Here is a 23,687-nt window from a genome sequence, read left to right on the forward strand (position 1 = left end):
AACCATTCGTACAAAAAATGAATCATTACAACCGAGTAGTTGAGAGGCGGTAAAGGAGTTTTAAAAAATCAAAACAAAGCAACGCACAGTTGCACAAGTTGTCAAATCGGATGGCCGGTATTTGTTTATGTGCGTCCTCCGATAGCAAACGTCACCCGCAAGCGTCAAAACTACACCCCTGGGGTTGAAAAGTTATTATTTTTCTATTTTCTTTCGTGTGTGGGCTGGAAATTTGCCGTGCCGTAGCAGGTGTTTGCCATATTTGTGCTATCAGGGGTGAATTTTTCGTGCGTTCTGGACACTCGTGGTACATGTAACCGTGGATGTGATATTTCAGTGTTTAATTTGCGTACAGAGGCTACATAAAGCGTTAAATTTAACGCGCCCATACATGGATGTTCCATAGGTCGGTGATCGCTTTGTTGTGTGTTGTTTGATTGTACGCAGGAAGTGGATAAACGCTGTGGCTAGCTTTCTCCATCGCAAGTAGCTCCGTTTCGATACTGGTGCTTGAAAAGTTTGTAGGTCTTATCGTCACGCTGCTATTGACTGTTTTAACGCAAGAAAATGGAACACATCAACACGCCAAAGGTAAGAATCCATCGCTTTATCAACTGTGGGTGGCGAACCGTGATACGTCCTTGCATTGAGCATTCAGCAAAGTTTGCTTGATACAACGTCTAGATAACAATCCTGTGCACTCCAAATAGTTGGGAGATGAAATAAAAATAGACTCGATCGATCGATATATGTACAGCAGCCCTTGCTGACGTGCTAATTGGCAGGAGAGGCGGAATACACAACGCATGCAAGCTCGTGTGCGTACGTACAGCTGTGGAAAACCTGTTTAAACGTTACTGCTGCACTTTTGTTGCATCGCCGAGCCCAGTTTGTGGTGCAAATTTTCCTGCAGCGCCCACAAGCAAAAAAACCCTCGGCTGTTTACCTTTTCTTTATCGATTGCTTTGCATGCGATTGGCCAACATATGGAGTTACGGCAAGAGTTCAGCTTACTTCAAGGAAATGATTTATTACTTTTCCTATTTTTATTGTAAGTTTCTAATTCAAGTCAATCCTGACAACTGTTGCATGCAATGGGGCAAATAAATCATTTTGAATATATCATTCCTTCGTAAAGATGCATTTGATGTTCCGTTGAATTGCAAATTTTGTTTCAATCTGTGTGTGTGTATGTGTGTAATCTACCGTTCCGTAGATTAGAAACGTACAAAACAAATTGTTTACAATGTAACAGCACCAAGGGCATTGATGTTGAATGTACCTTCTTCTTCATCAGCAGAACAACCTCAGAAGGTCTAGGATCTACCGGTTTAGGCTATCTTTCACTTTATTTATCCGTAGCTGGATGGTGTCTAAGTTCTGCATACAGAGGATTGGTCCGGATTTTGGACTGATCCTGTCGTGTGAACACCGGCACCGCGACCCATACACTACTAGCCCGCCCCTGGATCCACCTTTAATGCAATTATAATATGTGCTATGACTCAAAAGTTTCGAAGTTCAAATGCCAACATGAAGCACTTCGACTATGAGGATCAGGAAATGATGAGTATGCAATTTATGAATGAGCTACACTGTGCATTTGATTCTTATCTCAGAAGATTAAATAAACCAAACAGCAATAATCGCATTTGGGATGCCAGCGTTTTGTTGTTTTTTTTTTGTTTTTTCACATTTCCTGGTCGGGAAGATAACATTTTAATGGCATATAGATATTCTTGTTTGGTGAGGGTTATTGAGATATTAATCGAATTTGACCTTGAGTTGGGAGTCCAAACTCTAAACCCCCTTCGTTATACTACAAACAGTATTTATTTGATTGCTTCATTTATATTTTTCATTACTGTTTAGATAGAGGCTAATATGTCTAAAAAATAAATAAAAAGAAATAATGTTAAAAATGTATCATGAGTCAAATTATTTAAGCTATTGTTTTGATCTACGCGTTTCATAATGATTGTTACGCAAAAATATTATTTTATCGTGCCTCATTGTATGCAGAGCTGGATAACTCCGTTTTCCATGTTTTTTTTTATGTTTCTTGAGTGTTAATATCGTGTCGGTTTAATGATAGTGACGCCAATTGACACACGACTGTACCGGTTTCAAACCTCAACAAGACCAGGCAATCGGATAGACGAAAAGTTCTGAGAAAGTGAAAAATTGTTTGTTTTATTTTTCTTCAATTCAATGCCTTTTGCTTTTGATGCATATTGAATTATGCTATATTTGAATTATCCTCGATAAATGAAAAACTGATATTTTGATAAGTATATTTTGATATGATGTCTAAGTTTAATACTATATTTTTGGAAAATATATCTTCATTCTTCGAATTATAAGGGTTCCTAATTGTTTGGGGTGAAAGTCAACCCCGAAACACTTTTTAGGGACGCTGAATATGATCTAACACTAATCTTGAATCACGCACTTCCTGCAACCTGAATACTAAATGTGTTATGCGGATAGCCTATGCATAGGCGCCAACATTCGGTGTTGAATACCATTAATTTATAGCTAATAATACATCTCCTTATTTCGTAATGAAATACCAACCTATATTCAGATCTTCACCATGCGGAAGGAGCCTTTTATTTCTTTATTGACTTCAAAGCTTAATTTGCGTAACCAGAACGAAACGACGCAATGAGCTTCTTAAGAAGCTGACCAAAATTGTTAGAAACGCCATTTTGCAGATGATCGTAGACGGAAAATTCTCAGGGCCTTCCAGAATCTCGTACTTGATTCCTCAAATTATAAAAATCCGCAGTTTCACAAATCGGTGAGAGGGATCGGCGATTGATTTTCGGAACTTATTCGACCATTATTTCGGGGATAATAGAAAAAAGGCAGTAAATGTTAATGAACGATCGTTATTTTTTATCGATAAGATATCTAAAATTTTTCATGTGCTTATTTTATTTGATGTGACGCGTTTGCACATTCCGGAACAAGCGCGTTCAAGATAGGGATCACTGTTTGGAGCTGTTCGGGACCTGCACCTATATGTAGTTACGGCCTGTAAGACATGGGTTTTTTTTTTCAAAAATGAAGAAATCGAGAGTTCAAGCCCATATGTGTGGATGAATAATGGAGGAATAATGGACCCACAGGTCCAGGCTTTGATGGTCTGGGTATTAGTGATGAGAAATCGAGAATAAATTCTTAAATGTGTAAGCCAACAAATCGGATTCAACTCCGCCAAAATCTAGATTTCACTGGATTCCTGCGGTGTTAACTACGGAGTGAAATTTGGAATTGGAAGGGCAATTAACGCTGAAGACAGCAGTGGATTTGATACCAGAAAGTTTCTGCAGTGTTCCACAGGTTGCCAAACAGTTTTTAAGTTAGTTTTTCTCAGTTTTTTATAGATTTTCTATGAGCTTTCTAAAGATTATAAAACTTTTTTTTTTCGTTTTTAGCATAGGTTTAAAACGAGTTATCCACTATTTTCAGGCCAATGTTTTTAAGAATGTTTCGTGTACACTATTGGGGGTTTTCATAGTATTCTATTGCGGTATTGTGGGTTCTTAGAAGTTTCTAATAGTGCTACATTGTTGTTTCAGAAATTTTCTTTGGGATTTTATTTTGTTTACTTAGAGATTTTTACAGTCTACTAGCAATGGTTTTTATCAGCAAAGTTTTTTTTTTGCTTTATTTTTTGTTTATTTGTTTTATTGACCGCTAGGGTAGTTTTCAATGGGTGTTAGAGGGCGTTTCTTTTAGTTTCTTTGAAGTCTTTATGGTTAGCACAAAATTCAATTTAGCTCAATTCCCAGGGTCAGTCCATCGAAAGTCAAATAAATAAATAATAAAGAAATGGCAGGCATAGACCTCATGATGTCAAGAGTGTGAAGTTTCTTTTATTTTTTTTCTAAATTGGTAAAATAGTTCGGTACAGTTCTTGGGTAATAAGAAAGTATTGAATTAACATTCTTCATTCGTTTCCTTAAACACCTTTACGGTTTTAGCAAAAAAGAAAAAAAAACAAACAATAATAGTAATAAATGCACTACTCCGAGATATAACGAGCAATCGGTTTGTAGAGGTTCTGTGTTACCTGAAGATGATTGTTAATGCTAATAGAAAGGGAATATAATATTTATACTTTCTAAAAATAAAAAATAGACAAATTTCTTTTTTAAGATCGGAAATTCAGCTGTTAGAAGTTCCAACATATTAGGGCTCTCGAAATGGCTGACTTTACTGTTAAGTTGGATTGCATCCTGTTTTCTTTGAAAAATTATGGAATAATCACAGAAACAGATGCTTTTATTGCAACGCATTTTAATGCAAGATGTAAAACTTACATCATAAAAATACAGGTAAGGATAAAAAAATGTTGCTGGAGCTGCAAAAGCAAAACTATCTCAAAACCACATAATATCACCGCAATAAAAAGAAATTCAATTACATAAGCGGCTACTTCTGTGTCGAAACCATGTACCGCAAACATTGCGGCTGGAATGCTGCAATGTTTAAACTCGATTGCCCAGTAACACGTAGTACAGTTGATTTTGTTTTCCTTTGGAGCAATACCAAAGTTTTGTCGGATTTCAAATGCACCGAGAGATGCATTTCGTGTCATAATGTGCAGCCGTGCATGTGCAAGAGAGTCTTCAGATGCAATACGCGAAGAGAAAATATATCCGACCTTGACCTTCTAAAATGGAAACGAAGTTTATGGCACACTCCATTCCAATGTTCTGTCTAGTTGTATACTCACAAGCGGGAATTACTATAGCGATTGCTTTGTTGTTTACAAATGAAAAAAATGTAAGAGCGTACTGTTTTGGACTAGATTGGTTTCAGCTATGTCCAATGCGGCTATAAATCCGTTGACCCATATCTGATCGAGGTGGTCCCGATAGAATCGAACATCGGCAAGGATAAATCGAATCACTGATATTGGATTGTATTCAGCAAACGTTTCCCACGGTATGGCACTAGCCAGGAGTTCAGCACGTGACTGCACGTGGTCGCTCCAGTTCTCAGTCGCTCTCTCACGCTTTGATTGCTCTGTGGGAAAAGCATGCGCCATTTCTGGGAACGTCGTACACCGTTGCTACCGAGAGCTAGGCCAACTACCAATGACTTCCAGCATCTAGCATATTAATGAAGCCTGAGGAAATGTTATGAAAACTAAATAAGATAAGAAATAACAAGATATGAATCTAATATCGTTGCATGTTGAAGAATCTTGTTGCAGGGCTTGTGGCGTGTTAAAGTATTGAAATGTATCTTAATGTAGCTTCATGTGTACTTCATACTCTTGAGTCCGAAATATGTCAATAAATTGTCGTATTACAAACATCATCAGATATTTTTCATTTGATTTTCCCACAGTCAGATAGCAATTTCTAATACCAGTGAGTAAAATGAGATGTCATGTTATATAAGACGCCTAAAAAACGGCTTCATTTCAACTCCTATTTTCTCCAATAACTTAAACTTTGGTGCCCCAATGTTCATTTCAATACACAGAACGTAACATTATCTAATAAGTCTATGAAACTTCAAATATATATAAAAAATGGCTTCTTATGCGTATAACTCATAATAAACATGTGTGTATAAATACAGAGCGAAACACGTGAAAAGGCACCAACAAACACGCGGGTCAATAGTTGAAGAGTGCTCAGCACATCCTGCGGGAACAGCACCACCCAGCATATCCTGATGCCTTCGCGAATGAGCATGAGAGTGGATTGGATCGCAAAGCACGGGAAGCTATTGCGTGAGCGTGAGAGAATCCACAGCAAGAAAGCAATACCCGACAATGTACTGCAGCTGACTATTTGAAGGTCCTGCGGCTTTTCCTCGAATGAAAGCTTTTCAGTGTAGAGTTTTCCAGCGTACGGTTGACGCGAGCGCTTACAATTGCTTCGGGCGAACGGTACACTTGGTGGACCCAGAATCGAGTTGCGGACACGTACATCTAATCATTATAACACGTGTGCAATGTGAGGCACGCCTGAAGCCGTTTCCTTGTGTACGATTTTGGTGGAAACAGATATATCGTTCATTTAAGCATTGCTGGTGGCTGTAAGCAAATTGGCATTGGCTTCCGAAAACCACGACGGTCCGTTGGTGAAGGTTGCCGAGTTCATTCATGAGTATACCATCGAGCGTCCGCTGTATCACTCACGCGCACATCAACTCATTATTTGTCCTAGGACAGTAGCACAGCGATGGTTCGCGTCGATACGGCGTTCGAACCGTTGTACAGTGTTTACATACAGTAAAATCGATTTTGCTGATGGATTAAGCCAGTGAGCTGTTGTTTCTGTAGATAATGAGTTCCTCCTTCGTTATGATGCGCCACACAACGCTCATGGTGACACTGTCAGTGTGAAAAGAGAAATAGTGTAACGGTGTGGTCGGTTCCCTTGCAGGACGTGTTAAAAGTTGCATAAACGCATGAAACTGGGTGAAGAGGGAAGTGGCAACTTATCGCAACCAGTGCTAACATGCCTTGTTTGCCACATCCTTGTGTCAATAGCTTAACAGTACACCCGAAAATAACAAGCAAAGTTTGTGGTTAAAGGTGAACAAATAAACAAACCCAACGCAACTTACAATCTCCAACCCTTGGTGATACCAGTGCGCGCTGGTTGGTTACCGTGGTCGCCATGACGGACGCAGAACCACTGTCACCGTCGGCATCCACGTTCAAGCAGAACTTTGATCTGGTGACGCCCGAATTCGAGGAGGATCCGAAGCTGTTGTGGGGCAGCGTACCGGTACCACCGTTCGTCTCGGACAAGGTGGTTACATGGGTAGAGGAAAACTTTCCCCATCAGCCACCTCCGGCGGTCGAGTTTCGCGGGCAGCATGTTCTTAAGAAGGTAAATAAAGGTGTCCGTATCAAACGTATCTTTGCAAATTGCTATTTGCTGTGAATGGTGGCTCGGTTGAGAAATGAACATCTAACCGATCGAATAAATAGCGAAGCAAAGAAAAGGATTTATAAATAGGTTTGAGAATTGCGTATTGAAAGGTGAAGTTCTTTAAGGCCGAACGAACGTGTGTGTGTGTAGAATATTCTAGCTTCGACTGCAGAACCTCGTACGGGTTTGTGCCGTAAATACCACTGCCAGCGAATGGAAAAAGGAAACCTGAAAATTACTAAAATGGATGAAACATTGCTAGATCCTGCCCTATTTCAAACGTCCGAAGAAGGACATACATAGAGTTTTATCGGTTGTTTTACGGCCACAAATGGTTGGCAGCAAGTTTATGAGGTGCCATTTGAAATTCCGCACCATTAAACCCCTTTCAGTATCGCTAAGATGTGTGTCTCTGTACAGTTTTGTATACTTAAAGTAACACATCAATTCGTAACAGACATGTTTAAGTTACGCAAACAACTCGAGTGACACAATTTTGCGTAAAGGATGTTTCCCAGCAAACCACAATTAGATGAAAATTTTATTCCGAATAACGATGGCAATGCCGTGTATTGTCAATTGAATTACTCACCGCTACTGATAAAGCCACAACACGCACCACTTTCTGTCGCATTTCTGCTTGGTTTCCCCGAAACAAACGAAACTTTATCAGCGTAAAGTATTGTGCGAACGACACATTGGTTTATGCAGTAACCAATGTGCTTTTCGCTGGAAGTGCAAAGTGGAAGTTGTATAAATCATTGCCGTCGGTGGTGACATTCCCACTGGAGCGAGGCGGAGTCGTGCAGCGAGACATATGATGGGTATTGCATTCTATTTCTAAATGGAATGATGTAATAACATTCCCAAGGGCATTTTGCGCTCGCTGTATAAAAGGATAACAAATAAGTTATAATTCATGCTACTTTAGCTTGAAGTAGAGTGGGAGTTTTGTTATTAATATTCCAACACTTGTTCCAACATATCAGAAATTAAGCAATTTCAACGTATGTATGCGACATGCGGGCATTTCGTTTTGTGCTTAGGTCATATATAGAATTATAAATCTTGCGGTTTTTTAGTTTTTATTACTAGTTTGAAAAAGTTAGCTGTTATAATGAAAGTTTGTGTTGGTACTAAGTCTACTACAAAAATAGCTAGATAGTTTCATGAACATGATTCTTATCATTCTAAATATATGCTAAGTCTGAAAGTATTCCACAGTGCATTCTATCTAATTAACCTATTCCCTTTAACAAAAACAACCAATAAGGAATATATTCATTTAATTTTACTTTCTGTTTCTCTTTCTGAGGTTGAAAAATTTTCGGTGAATATAAAAGGTATCCCAAGGTTGCGTTCAGTTACTTACATCGAACATTTGCCTGCAGCCATCTTTTAAAGGTCATCTCGTAATGTCTGGCCCTCAAATTGCTGTGCCATGTTTTACATTCCCATAATTGAAATAATTTCCTTTGATACTACAGGTGGTCGGAAACAAAACGGTCGCCGATAATGGAAGCCCATTTTCCGTGGGATGACTGTCGGAATTCGGAAATGGTGTTGTATTTATTTGTATCTTCTGCAAAGTACCCTTCGAAGTATTGGATTTCGTAGCACTAAACTTTTCCCTGCGGCAAGAAAAACAAAACATCTGGGAAAGTATTATTGCAATTGCGTTATTTCTTTTATTTGGTTTTATATTTGCGAAAAAACAACCATCAACAATGAACGAACGAATTGTTTAAAAAACAAAACTCCTACATTGTGGAGGTTAGTCGTTTTATCATGGAATTCGCCATATTGCCAGAATAATTACGCAATCGAAGGGATCATCTTGCCGAAAAAAGGAGATACCTTTTTTTGAGACTTAATTTAAACAAGGCACTGAGTAATTTAGATCATCTTTTATATGCTTTCGGGCGGCTGTCCTAAATGGAGCAGAAATCGTATTTTTTTAAGGATGACGTTTAAAAATCCATCCCCTTTCAGGTGGGATCAACCGCTTGACGTGTGGCAGCCCATACATATCTGTCTACACTCGCAAGGATTATGTGGATGAAAAGTAGGCTGCGTTACCTCAAAGTACCATTGTCCAAATGGGGAGTTTTGCATTCGTTTAGGAAGAGCTTTTTTCGTTTTGCACTACGTCTTTAGTTCAAGTACACGAGGTGGTGTTGGGTTTTTTTCCGGGAGGCGAAAAGAACAAGCGGACCGTTTTGCTGCATCTGTGCCCGAATTATATTTAGCTTTTGTTGAGCGGTTTATGTTTACAATCCAGCCATTTCTTTTGTTCACACGTTCGGCGTACCTTTTTCCAGTACATCGCTCGCACACCGAGGAACTGTCCACAGAGGGCACCCATTTTTTGGCATTTTATATACCCAAGGAGTTACTTTTCGAGACAAGGTGATTAGAAAAATGTTTCATACTTTTTTGTGCACTGTACAGATTTGGTCATTTTCATCAAAGTTTATTCTTGTGCAACGTCCAACGTCGGATTGCGTATGATGTGAACGGCACATAATGCTCTCCATGGTATAGTTTGAGTTTTATGTTGCGCTACCGGATAAGCTGCCGGACGCAGAGGAAAAGCAAACTTTTTTACTGACTAATAACAGCCCGCAAGATGAAACCCGCGGCTGTGTTTGGCTTCGCGGATAAGCGCCAATCCGAAGCGATTCCTTTTAGCTGCGTTGGTTTTCGCTACCATATTCGGTTCAACTTGCTTTTGCGGATGGTTTTCGGCCCGCTGCGGTCAGAGAAAGAACAACTTACTTTCGCTTGTTAGGTTTTGCGTCATGAAAAATTCACCTCATGTGTGTCGGGAGCTTTGGGTTGGGTTACTGCGTTAATAGCATTGCTTGTTGATCCTTGTCGTAAAGCTTTGATCATAACGGGTCGCGTTGGTGGGGGTTTGAGCAGCTTCCAAATTTGGGATTTGTTGTTCATTTTTGCCGTTCGCCGAGAGTTAGCCGATTTAACATGGCAATCGTTGAATTCATTAAGTTCGAATTTCAATTAAGTGGCATCCTTGCAGAGGCTCGCTGAAATGGAAACTAACTTCACTTTTTTTCACATGTTAGAGCATATTCGTAAGGAACAGGAAATTTGACCGTACGATTAATAGCCGTTAGTAGCTGATAAATTAATATCCTTTCGAATAACCGCACGATTCTTGCGTGTGCGGCCACGTTTTCTTGCGATCGCATGTTCGAAGGTACTCGCACATGCCGCTGTAATGTGGAAAAAAAGAACTGTTTGGTAGCGCTTGCCGACAACGAAAGATGGAAGAGTGCCCATTCTCAATACGCATGTAATAACATTCATCCTGTAGCGACATTCACACAATTGGAGGAAAACGCGCCGCCCGTACGTGTTTACCTGCAATTGCCATTACAGTAACGATACTCGAATGTGTTTCCTTCAAACGCTTTGCCACGGCATTCGCAGTGTGGAAATAAACGCGAGCGGCATTTGCCAGGAGGGTTTGTTTTTGTATTGAACCGGAAAATGGTACACTTTAGACACGTTACTCCCGAGAGTTGCCACATCGGTGCTGAAGAGGATTTATGCCCTTCTGCACACGACAACATTAACTATTAAAGCTGCACTGTATGGCGATTTTTATTGTACGTGTGTGTGTTGTGCAAAGCGCTCTGCATTAGAAGAGGATTGGTAATTTTATAAGCAAAAAGGCATTCATCGTAGCCTTTACTAACTTTAAATTAAGAAATAATTTTATATGCTTTGAATAACCATACTCTTGTAAAGAAGAAATTACATATTCTAAACTTTAAGGAGAAATACACAACATTTTCAAAATACCCAACTATGTATTTATTGCATTTTGTGGAAGTTTTACCATTCACGAAATATTCAAATACTTACAGAAATAAAACAAAAAAATTCAATACACTTACAAATAACAATTTTACAGGGCAAGAAATAAGCTTATTACATTCCCAATACATGATGGTTTGCATTATTCTTGAAACAGAATTTTGTGTAACTGTTTAAGTAAAAAGTTATTGCGAACCGACGTAAAACCTTCATCAGATGCTATTTGTTGTCCGGGTTCCGCCGTGCACCAACCAGCCGCGAAGGTTGCTGGTCTCCCGGTGCCGCCAGACTCCGAGCAACAAGATTGCCCGCCGATTGTCGCCGCTCTACGGTGTCTTCACCGACAGGGTTCGCGCTTCGCAGCGACTGCCTTCCAGCTAGTTGCCCCAAGCTTGCGGGGGCCTATGCGGACGGAAGGGGAACCCTGCCAAATGTCGAACACAGCAGGTCGGAACGCTCGGGACGAGCTCCTTGGTTGCGAAGGAGAGGAGAGTGACCACCGCCTGAACGCCGACTAGTGTCCAAACAAAATTACCTGTGGTAGGGTTTCGTCTGGATTAGAGGGCTTACGAGGATTGCGAAAGATTTCGGTCGAAATAGTTAGCTGCACTCAATTTCTCCTTGCTACTAATTTAAGTTTTATTTTCCAAACTTAGTCATTATTTCTACACATGTTGTTTTAGTGATGTTTATCTTTACATAAAAGGAAAAACATTTTCCGTCCTGTCTTCCTTCTTAATTATTTCATGTCGATTAATTCGGCAAAAATAACTCGTCCTAACTCCTGACAATTACCGGATTTGATCTTGCACATCCCTAGCGCTAAGCTCGCTCGCTTTGTTGTGCCTATGCACTTCCGATGCAGTCGGCTCGCTTAGTAACGTATAGATAGATGCGTGAGTAGTCGTTCGCACCTGTTCCTTTCGCACGCATCCACTCACGCACTCGCGCACTCACGCATCCTTTCTCATGTTCGCTTACATCGTTAAGCCACGCCCTTATGAGTGACGCGCTTAATAGTTAGCCTGAGCGACACTATTTATACAAATCATTAGAACATATTAAGATTTGTGCTGTGCAGTCGCTGTTGGTATTTTGTAGGTAGAAAACTGAAAAATTTGCACTCAATATGGCTCAATAAACGTTAACTATCTACAATTTTATCATGAATTATAAATTTCAAATACCTACCAACAAGTTTTTTTTTCGGAAGGTTTTTTAAAGGAATGGCAGTGGGTAGCATAAACTAGTTCTCCCTTTTTAGACGCTCCTGTATAGAATTGATTTTGGATGTTGTATGAGAGTGTTTTTACAGTCGTCGTCGCTAAATTTTGTCTCTAATGCATGCATTATTGTCTCTTAGTCACCATGTTTTGTCTCATTTTTTTGCATTTAGTTAAATATTATGTAGAAAATTCATGGATAAGCGACAAAATTTGTGACTTGGAGACAAAAATAGATACACATTGTCTAAAATTGGTGACTACGAGACAAAAATGTATGCCCACAGTCGAAAATTGGTGGCTACGAGTAAAAAATTAGCTGCAACGACTGTATTATTATTTAATACACTTCTGATTGTGCAATGTTTTAAAATAGACACTCTTTTCTTCTGCTTTATCGACACAATAAACTCAAGAGGTCTGGTATAGTCAGTCCTGCGTACGGGGTATTGGTCCGGGATTTTGTTCCAGTTCTGTTTAAAAAATGGCGCGGTCCGGAGGTGTATTGGTTGTCCACGGTAAACACGGTAGGGCCGAGGAAAAACCCCATCCGGCTCAAACCCCCTTAGTAAGGATTGACTATTTGGCTACGTGTTAAACATAAGTCGACACGGCTTGGCAGTTCAGACAAAAATTCAAAAAAATAAAATTTCAAAACATTTTCCCATGTTTCTGACTGCATATTTCCTCTAATCGAGAGCGTCAGTTCAAAAAAAAAAAAAAGACAAATGTCAATCAACGTCAAATACGAGTTTAATCGTCGAGTCGTTGAGAAGGGGTAAATTGTAGTAAATAGATGATTTTCCGGTCGGTTGATTTTTGATTATTGATTAGATTTCACGTTTCTATTATTAGCACTTCTACCATAACGTACGCGTGTACCATTGCTTTTCTATTTTTTTACCTTTTACATTGTCGCGCCGTATTTATTACATGTTATCATCAGCTATCAACTGTTTTCATCCACTTTCAGATTGAAAATGTCCGCATGATTGACAGATATAACAGCAAAAACCCAACAGTCGGTGTGCTGTATCTTACGGCCACGCATCTCATATTCGTCGATCCGGATGCCAACAAAGAGACATGGGTAAGTGTTTCCGTCCCGGCACGGCCCCAGCCATTCTTCCACCTTTGCTAGAATCGGTTTTGCATATCACTAGTGCTTGTGCTGTAAGGCAATGATGGTATCGTTGCCTGGTTGGTGCTGGTCGATATGATAGTCAGTATGAATTCCTGTTCATATTAGCTGTCGGATTCCTTTCAAATTGGAATGTGTATGAGTAACGGTCATTCCATTTTTTGTATGCCCTAGAATTTACGGCTGCATTTCATCGTAGGTTTTAGTGACTAGGCGATAGTTATGTTGTCAGTTGAAGATGAGTAATAATACACGATGTTTGCTATATTACACAGCACCTCTCTCGAATTCATGAGCGGGAAGTTATTATTGTTGTTTAAACTGATAAAAAAATAATATAGATAATTAGAATATGTATGAGCGATAGATTACATCTAAAATAATACAAGAATAAATGGTGCACTTTAGTTTTACCTACAATTCGTAAAACGTACTTTGTATTGAGCATTACTTTTCGAGTTGGTATGGGGAGTTGGATTGCATTGCAAAAGCATAATTGTTAAAGTTCGTCTTCATTTTTACGCTTTTTGTTTTGTCTATTTAATGAAACAAATTGCTAAGGATGTTCGTCCACCTCGTTGACTACCATAACGTGCATCTGGTAGGAATAGGTGTTTTGAGTTGTTTGTAACTTATGAAATCTCGTCCAAACACCAGGTCCTGTACATGCACATCGCGAACGTGGAAAAGTTGCCCCTGAGCACAACCGGCTCACCGTTGCTGATACGCTGCAAAACGTTCCTTTCCATCACGTTCGTCATACCGAAGGAACGCGAGTGTCACGACGTCTACACCACACTGACGAAGCTGTATCAGCCGGTGCACATCAAGAATCTGTACTGCTTCCAGTACACTACCGCGGCAAAGGAGCTGCCCAAGGCTACCGGCTGGGACTACTTCAAGCTGGAGCACGAATTCAAGCGGATGCGGGTCCCGAACGACCAGTGGAGTGTCTGTGCGCTCAATCAAAACTATGAACTGTGCGACACGTACCCTCGGCAGATTTACGTGCCCGCCTACGCAAACACGCAAATACTGCTCGGAAGCTCGCGGTTCCGGTCGAAGGGCCGCTTACCTGCGCTTACCTATTTGCATTCGAACAAGGCGTCAATTTGCCGTTGTAGCCAACCACTGTCGGGTTTCAGTGCTCGCTGTCTCGAGGACGAACAAATGCTGGAAACGATACGCAAGACCAACCCCAACTGCAACTTTATGTACGTCGTTGACACGCGGCCAAGGGTAAGAGTGTGCAAACAGTGTTTTTCTTCGGTAGCCGTTTTTATCGCATCTTGTCATGATTTTCTCACTGCAGATTAACGCCATGGCAAACAGGGCGGCCGGCAAGGGCTACGAGAACGAGGCCAACTATGAAAATATCAAATTCCAGTTTCTTGGTATCGAAAACATTCACACGATGCGTGCCAGTCTGCAGAAGCTGATTGAGTGTAAGTGATTTTCGATTTCAATCATATACTGTGGTAGAATCTGCTCACCCTGCAAAGAAACCACTTGCTCGGCAGTGAATCTTGCGGATTCACTTTTAAGCCCGTGCACAAGCCCAGACACTGGAACCGAATGAGATTCGGCGAAGCATTAGTTTCTTGCCGGGTGTGATTTATTGGTTTGTGAGTCGACGTTCCGTGAAGTTTCACGTCTTGGCGGTACTCTGTTGTATTGCAGACAACAAATAATGGATTCCCTGTTTGCGTTCGTTTTAGGCTGCGAACAAAAGTCGCCAACCATGAGTGGATTCTTAAGTGCCCTGGAATCTTCTGGCTGGTTGAAACACATTCGATCGATACTGGATACATCCTGGTAAGTGTGGGAGTATTAAGCGGCGGCAATGTAATTAACGCGGGGAAGTTGACTGAAGCGCGGCATGTGATTCACACGATTATCACACAAACGTGGGGAGAGAGTACATATCGCTTTGGGGTGCTTGTATAGCAGCTTTTATCATTAGCTACCCAAAGCCATTATGCGGTGTCGGCGAAAGTCATCAGTAATTAATTGACGATTAACGTTAGGGAGACGGCAAGAATGTGAATATCACATCATATTACTTGCTAGCATAAAATGTTACATGGAGTTTTTAGTGAGCATTTGTCGGAATAATCATGACAATAGCATCGTTTTATATATGTCGTTTTTCATTCAACTTACAGTTTTATCGCAAACGCTGTCGATAAGGGCATTTCCGTTGTCGTACACTGTTCGGACGGATGGGATCGTACGGCGCAAGTATGTTCGCTTGCTGCGCTTATGCTGGATCCGTACTACAGGACAATTAAAGGATTTCAGGTAATCGTGCTAAATCTACTTCCCTCAACGCCAGAATTATAGTTTTCATACTCTAAAACACCAACAGGGATTGATTGAAAAGGACTGGCTTGCATTCGGTCACAAATTCAGCGACCGGTGCGGACACATTCAAAACGATCCGAAGGAAGTATCTCCCGTGTTTACTCAGTTGCTTGAGTGTACCTGGCAGCTGATGCAGCAGCGTAACGATGCTTTCGAGTTTAATGAAAGATTCTTGCTAATTCTGCACGATCACGTAATGTCCTGCCAGTACGGTACGTTCGTGGGCAACTGTGAGAAGGATCGATTGGACCTACGGCTAGCAGAAAAAACCTTCTCCTTGTGGGGTTACATGTCGAACCATCTGAACGAGTACATAAATCCGCTCTATCGACCGGAGATGGATGAAACGATAAAACCCAATCTTGCCCCGCAAAACATAAAGTTTTGGCGCGGTATGTACAGCCGGTTCGAGAGTGGCGTTCATCCGCGGGAACCGTTGGAAGATTTATTGATCGCTAGCAAGGATCATTGCACTTCGCTGGAAGATCACGTGCAACATCTGACGAAGCGTATCAACAGCTTTAAAAATATGCTTTCCAAGTCGGCCAAACGATTGCAGGGTGGTAGTGCGGCGTTGCAGTCACGATACAACACGGACACTCGGGGCCCTATTGAGGTGAACGATAATCGGTACAATTACGATCGTAAGCTAAGCGAACTGTCGGCGGCGGACGATGATCATCCGCTAAAGACGAGCGATTTTTCTTTCTCCAATCTATCGGTACGTATTATGGCAACATGTAGTAGGATTGTATATACATGATATTGGGCAGCAACTTTTATGTAAACTACATTGATTATTATTGTTTTTCTAAGCGCAACTACTAACACAGATCTGATGATTCTATTTTCTTTCCAGATTTCAGAATATAACAATGAAGTGGATAAAGTGAACGAAGACATCAACACGGTTGCTGTCGAGTGGAAATCTCTCCGATCGGTCGTAAACTGTCCCACTTGCTCTATACCTTTTGACCAAATTACGAAAAAGGTGTGTGCTCTTGTCAATACAATATGGTGTGTTTTTTATAATTATGTTTTATCTACCTCCTCAGAATCACTGTTGGAAATGTGGAGAAGTGTTCTGCAGTAGATGCATCGACAAAACGTTATCACTACCGGGTCACGAAAGTGGCAATCCAGTGCCAGTTTGTCGACAGTGTTTCCGCATAGTACAGCAAGTGAGTCCTTAAAGGAACACGAGCAACAACATTCCTCGATTGATTCGATGTAGCTTGTAAGTAAATATCTATGCTACACTTGTTTTCGACTATTACTGGCAGTATCTTCGGGATGTACAAAATTGTAATGCGTTTGTGAGGCTACCGGGGCTGGTAAAAAGTAACGGTAAAAAGGTGGCCGAAGATATATAACGCTACAAATAAGTGAAAAATCAAATAGTGCAACTTTTTCAGTTGAAATAGACCAAAGTACAGCGGCAAAGTGGTTTAATGATACCAACACATACAAGTGCTTGCAGGACAGTAATGATCGAAAGGCGGAAGGGCTTAGGAGATAAAATCGTTGCGAATGGCTGTCAATCTTAGTTGTTAATTACCATTAGTCGTAAGCTACGTTAACATGAAACATACAAGAAAAAGCATACGCACTCATCGACAAGAAGACAGTGTGACAATGCATTGTTAGAACTATTATATTCATAAGCATAATGTGTAAAATGATTAGTTTAAGTAAAATTAATTTCGAGGGCTGAAAAACAATATTTATCTTACTAAAAACATATGCACGAGCTTTTGCTTGGCTTTGATACACTCTTCGGTATTGAGCTGAAAGAGAGCTTTATCGATGGCTGTAATGAATGAAAATACATTGACAAAAAAGAATTGTTAGCTACATTAACGCACATGATGGCGCGACAAACTGAAATGGTTCCGATGCGCAAAAGAAAATAACACCCTTTTTGCGCATCTTACGCAAAGTTAGTGCTTGATTTCGTTTCACAATCATGTCATGGAGGCTGTAGAAGTTTTTCACGGTTGCACACCTCAGTTTCTCGTTTGTGGGTGTATGAAGTATGCACCTTGTTTGACAGTATTTACATCGATTGCAATTGAATTCTTGAGAGATAGATCGTGAAACAGCGAAAGATTGTCGGCTACCGTTGTATGCTTGTCACAGGAAAATTTTTCATTTGCGACCCAAAAAAGCAGGCACCGAAAATATCTTCAGGCATATAGCTATCTATATATGTAAACTGTATAAGTAATCTGAGGTAGCAAAGTCATACAAAACAAAAAAGTCACAAATCTGTTGCTCTCAAGTAAAATAAAGGTATTTAATATACAAGGTATAATATAAAACTAGATATTGCAGATTTACTTGCTGCCAAAAATAAGCTCGATGACTTTATTATTGCTGGATTTATATGATTATACTAGAATAAGCTAGTATCTAATGGCTTTTCGTTTTCATCTTCCATATTCTCCAGTCTGTTTTTCGTTTGCTAATAACTCTCGTATTTATCGAGCGCTAGAGCTGCTACTCGGTTTGGTGTGCTGAAGGAGCGCCGTCGTTAACCATTCCATAATCGCGCTTGTGTCGTCCGGTTTCCCGAGTTTGGCGAGTCTAATTCACTGTACGATCCATCCACCATCACCTGACATTGGTCATTGTCATTCGTACTAATCTGGTAAGGTTGGCCGTTGTAGTAATATTAAGTAGATCGTACTTAATTCTACACGATTGATGGTAAAACATAACTTCAGATTGTAGTATGAAAGTGTTTTTTTTACCAATTCGAGGTCCTTATTTTTTTCAAAATACTTCCCCTCACACCCAACCAAGGGCCTGCTCGATAAAGGTTTCTCTCTTGCTTATTAAATTCATGATTCAGAAACCCCTCCTATTTTTGTTTGAAGCATTATCAGGCGGTATTTCCACCTCTTCGTTCTATTTTCTCTTCTCCGACGCCTCACAACCAGACCTCTCATTTGACGCCTATGATATATACATTAACGCCCCGACCGTATATCCTCGCCCGGGAATCATACTAGTAAGAGACCTGGTGTCGGAGAGCAAACCAGGCTGAGTACGCCGATCTCCTCGCTTTCGATGGCCTCCAGTATCCGGCTGCACCGCTCGCCGTCTCAAGCTCTCGATCACCCTGGGCCTCCGTAGCATGGTATGAAGGTGATTGATGACCTTCAACGTTGTAGATATCTTGGAAAATTTTTCATCTTGGAAAAATCTTCAAATTTATTTTCTATTGAAACTATTGATATATCCATTATTTCTTACCATCCAGTTCTCTCGTCATATTTATTCGTTCTTGCTACATTTGTTACTATTTGCAGCTGGATCATCTGGAAATATTTGTGTCCTGCTTGATATATTTGTTTATTTGTTACATTTCCATGATCTTATGATTCGTCCTATTCTGGGTGTTCTGATTTTATGGTTCTTATCCTTGTGCACATTTCTATCTCATTTATATCGCTTAGTTTATGAGTTATTAGTAGTTGTTAATAGTAGTAGTAGTTATTAGCCGTTTTCTTGTATTTGGTCTATTCTCATTGATTGGTTATTTTAAGATTTTGGTTAAATTTAGCCATTTTTAGTTTCCTGTGTTCTGTGCTCAATAATTTGATTGTTTTGCGGTTTCTTTTCATCGATTTGTATTGGAACGAAAATAAATCACAAGTTTGTATGTGTGTGTATTTTTATACATATAACAATACATATTGGAAATCGCTTATTGTTCTGGACATGAAGCTCGCTAAGATTTCCTACATTCCAACCATTTGCATCGCGCTTATCTCCTTGTAGGAAATTTCCGAGTAGTTAACGGTAGAGTTTATGCCAGTTATACTTATCATTTATTACTGTTATTATTGTGGTAGCGGCGCCGGTCTCCACAAGAAAGGATCGGACCAAAATCCCATCCGAACCAATCCCCAATAGCAAGGACTAACTATCTGGCTAAGTGGTAAAATAAGTGTAGTAAAGCAGAAATGGCAGGCATGACCTAGTAGCTCATTACGCCAAGAACGGTATATCGTATGTCAACGGTATGTGTTCAGTACGGTAAAGAATACGGAAAAAGGACGGTAATAACTGAAATAAGTGATCAAGTATCCATTGTGTTTTGTTAACTATACAGATTGGTACTACCGAACCATCTTCCTCCAAAGTCATCAACCGCAATCAACGCACAATGTATTGCGCATGATAACGTTTCTTCGCATAACACTATTAACACAACTGATGGAATGCAATCGGGTTTACATAATGCAACGTTTGAAATCACCCTACATTACGAACACCCTCCAGTTAATTGTGTTGTGTTTTTGGTGTTATTGGAGGGGTAACGGGTGCGTTCGGAATTTAAGATAAAACTCGCGACCCGTGTACCATTCGCAGCAGACATTTGTTAAATCGACCCTCGAGAGGAGCTATAGTCCCGGTTTAAATTAATCTAGCGTTTTACTGTTGTGCTTGAACATGATTACGGTAAGCGGATCGTTTGTTGAATGTACTTTTATATAATGTACATTATGGAGAATTTAATTAAAATTGAATTTCGTTTATATTAATGGATTCATTTTAGCTATCTCACATATTACTGCTCAATGTACTGGTAGTCTTACTTTACCCCGCTGCTCGTACAGAAGAAACGATCCCATCGTCCTTGCCTGCGGTGAATGTGGCTCAAAGTGCTGGCGCCGGGCAGAAGCTTAGTCCAGCATCGGATACTGATCTACTCGGGCGCAAAATATTCATACCGGTGTTTCGCTACAAAAAGAAGCAGTCCAGCAAACGGATTCGTGTGCAAAACGGGGCATAAGCACGAGCATGTGGCTGTCTCAAACAGATGGAAGAACGACGCTCGTGGCGAACCAGTTAGAACATAGCTGCGAATTAATCATCGAACTACCATTGTGGCGGGGTTTTCATACGATACGATCATTGATTGTTCAACGTTGTACAGATGTCGTTCAAAAGGCGTGTTATTTAATGTTAGTTTTTGTTACACAATGTGGAATTGTGCATTGGAGTTCGCTGCACGTGATGAAATGCGAAGATAGTTGTATTTGGAATAGATTATATTTTTTGCAGACTTTTAAGATTAAGCGATAATTATGAATTAATTAGGGAACATAGTTAAGTAACCGGACGGATCTGTAGAATGTTTTGTCTTATCTAGTAAAATAGGATAAAATTTCTTATCAACTGCATAAGTCTTTGGAAACAAGTACGACACGGGCCGTTCTTACAGGAATAATAAAAATTTCTTTGTAATAATTATTTCAAGTTATTAACGAAATAATTGTCCCAAATTCCTAGCCCAGGTGATAATTCGTTAGTGCATTATCAGTGGTTGTGTTTACTGTTCGCAATTCTATTACGCATTCCAAAATCACGAATGTTTGCATAGCTCGGTAGGTGTATTTTTGAACACAGTGATATCGTTTCGTGGTTCTATTTTCACATTTCAACGTGTCAATAAACGGCGGCTGTAAAACCAAACCTTCTGTTTGTAAACATTTGTAACGCCAGTCACCTGAATTCTCACCTGGGTTGTGGTGCTATTAGCGTCTGCATCAATCGTTTCATAGAATTCGGTGGTGCGCAAAGAAAATTTGTTTGCGTACGGCTGGCGCGTGTTCGGTAGAACTCGTGTTTAGCCCGTTTATTTAAACTTTGTTGCTAAACGCTGTGTCGTGGGTTTTGAAAAATGGATTGCCCTTTTCTCATCAACCCGCAATGAATGATAATCAAATGCTCTGTGCAAATGAACCTCGTCCTACTAGCGGCAGCTTACAAGTTCTACACAAAGCTACGATTTTTTTTTCTCGGAAATGGTTTTATTTGACATGACCATAATTTGTAACTCACGTGTTACACGAGTACGGGCGCTATCGTATGTATGCATAATTTCAATATTATAGGCAATTTGGAGTATTCCAATGAAGTTAAAAAAAGTAGAATGTGTGTAGTATAAAGTATAAATAAGTATAAAGTATGAATAATTGTTTATTTTAAATTTTTCACAGCTAACTTGATCTCCAGTTTGTTGTTTTTACTGATTGAAGTTCTGGGAAAAAGCTCATTACTCAGCATACTTTGATTGCTGCGGTAAATAGATGCAGATAGGTTCCACAAAAGCAGAATGCGCAAATCGCTCATTACCGTCGCACAGTGTCCTCTAATGTACCTGACCTATGCCATCGGTTTTCTTTACTCTATTCGAAAGCATCCCTTCGCACACTCCCGGCCTTTTTGTGCCATTGGTGACGACATTGGAAATGCTCGTGCCTCAATGAATTCTTTTCGCACCAGTACAAAAAAAAACCAGTTCCAACCAGTATCTATCGTCGTCAATCGCTCCTACCACGGACTTACCCTGGTATGGGGTGCCTGGTTTTAGGTTCGTGCAATATTTGCCATAGCATTTACGCGGCTCTCCTATTGGGGACGATCCCGATCTCGAGGTGTCGATCGACGTCATAGATTCAGTTACACCTCCCGTCGGCGTGTTGACGGCGATGATGGTGTGCGATAGAATTATCTACAATGGGGTGGCCGGGAGACTCGTCCCAGTAAAGGGGGAAGTCATATAAATGGCAGCGTTTATCAAACACCGCACAACAGAAAGGTGTGAAGTTTGAACCAGCACGGAAGGTGTGCCAAGACCAAGATCTTTATTATTGAAAGTATCGTTGCCGTGGGTGGTGTGTGGAAGCGACTTATTCCAATTGAAGTGCGAGTTGAGTGTGCATCATCAGATCGTATAAAAATGAAGATGGTAAGAATTATGAAATGGAATGTTAAGAACGATTTTACTCATTATGTTTGCCATTATGTGTCTATCTTCTTAGGTTTCGGTAGCGCTGGTACTGATACTGTTCGGCACTGTCTACAGCAGCTCCGGAATCGAGTGCATGGATGTGTGGGATGAAGAGAGTATTACTGAAATGATCGAGGATAACAGACGTTACGAAGAATCACTCCAAGCTGGTCATGATCAGCACGAGGAAGACGAAGATGACGAGCATCCCGTTGACAATGAAGACGATACCCTAGCAGGCTCGCACGAAGAGGATGAAGCTGGAGATGATCATGCACATGACCACCATGATGAATCAAATGTAAAACATTCGGAACAAACGCAGCGCCATAAGCGTGAATCTCCACTGGCAGGGCAGGTGATCGTCCCAGAAGCAACGAATGAAGAAACACCAGACTTAGAGACCGCTGAAACGCATCTCTTCCGACCGGTGTTTCGATACAAGTCGCAGTACACGGAAAGACGACGAGTGAGAACATCGAATGGGGATGTCAACTTTGCACCCGCACAATAGTTGAAAATGCGAAAAGATTCGCCAACCTTCCAGCTCGTCTACTTATCATTACACTCGTTCCACGAGCATGTGTTGCATTGTGTGTTATTTTTAGTGTTCATCTGTAAATTACTCATTCTCCTGCCCTTCATCATCGCTCCATATGCCCGTGCAGTCGTGCAGTCACGCTCTATGAGTGTAATAAATAGGAGGCGTAATTTTTAATGGGTGTATCTTCATGCATCACGTTTTGTAACCCGCTTGTGCGCTTGCAATTGCGGCTTTGAGAACATTGTTGCTGGTTCTCTGTGTATGTGTGTGATTTAAGTACGAGAAAATCACATAGAGGTGCGAATTTTAGGTGATGTACAGTGTTACCTGAAGGTAAACGGGATGTTTACGGCAGCTGACTTTTCAGGTATTCGCTGTTTGTGTATAAACTGTTTTATTTTCGCACAGTGTTATTGTAGCCCAAGAAAATTATGTCCTTTGAAAGCCCGGGAAATAATATCATTAGGAATAGGACATCAGGCGAGAATGCTATAAAACAACTAAATTGAAAACATCGCAGCACATTATCACTAGCGCAATATGGAAACCAAAGGTGGCTGAGAGGTAAGGTAAGCTTGATATGCCTGTCCGAGAGCTCCACACGAGTTTATCGCACTGCGGTGCTGGAAACAGTTATGGATAGGCGAGATGAAGGCGATACATTTTGTATTAATTGTAAAGATGGAGCTAACTTTGTGAATTATATTTGTCTTAATTCAATCGATTTTGCCGTGCGTACGTGTTGTATTACGCTCCTGCATTGTCTGGAAGCGTAAACTACCAGGCGTCTCCACTTTCCGAGGGAAATATTTTCCCGAGCGGATTGTGAGGATGCGAGGATGCGAGGATGTGA

General features: G+C 40.5%; 2 protein-coding genes across 2 annotated transcripts; both read left to right on the forward strand.

Annotated features, from left to right (window-relative positions):
- The first annotated feature begins 254 nt into the window (after positions 1-254).
- LOC128300766 (myotubularin-related protein 8) lies at positions 255-17,796 on the forward strand. The gene is made up of 9 exons (XM_053036955.1): positions 255-591; positions 12,951-13,067; positions 13,776-14,357; positions 14,431-14,563; positions 14,837-14,933; positions 15,284-15,419; positions 15,487-16,203; positions 16,342-16,473; positions 16,538-17,796. Exons 1-9 carry the CDS (start codon positions 568-570, stop codon positions 16,673-16,675), a joined length of 2,076 nt encoding a protein of 691 aa, XP_052892915.1. The 5' UTR covers positions 255-567; the 3' UTR covers positions 16,676-17,796.
- Positions 17,797-22,173: 4,377 nt separating this feature from the next.
- Positions 22,174-23,186, forward strand: LOC128304410 (uncharacterized). The gene is made up of 2 exons (XM_053041598.1): positions 22,174-22,248; positions 22,322-23,186. Exons 1-2 carry the CDS (start codon positions 22,240-22,242, stop codon positions 22,802-22,804), a joined length of 492 nt encoding a protein of 163 aa, XP_052897558.1. The 5' UTR covers positions 22,174-22,239; the 3' UTR covers positions 22,805-23,186.
- Positions 23,187-23,687: the final 501 nt, after the last annotated feature.

Source organism: Anopheles moucheti, chromosome 3, assembly GCF_943734755.1.
Source record: "Anopheles moucheti chromosome 3, idAnoMoucSN_F20_07, whole genome shotgun sequence".
NCBI classification, from domain to species: Eukaryota; Metazoa; Arthropoda; class Insecta; order Diptera; family Culicidae; genus Anopheles; species Anopheles moucheti.

Bases quoted from the DNA above. Each gene is read 5' to 3' on its own strand.
- LOC128300766 (XM_053036955.1), top strand. From the start codon at position 568: ATGGAACACATCAACACGCCAAAG. The intron at 13,068-13,775 runs GTAAGTGTTTCC...TCCAAACACCAG, and splicing joins ATGCCAACAAAGAGACATGG to GTCCTGTACATGCACATCGC. The intron at 14,934-15,283 runs GTAAGTGTGGGA...TTCAACTTACAG, and splicing joins TCGATACTGGATACATCCTG to TTTTATCGCAAACGCTGTCG.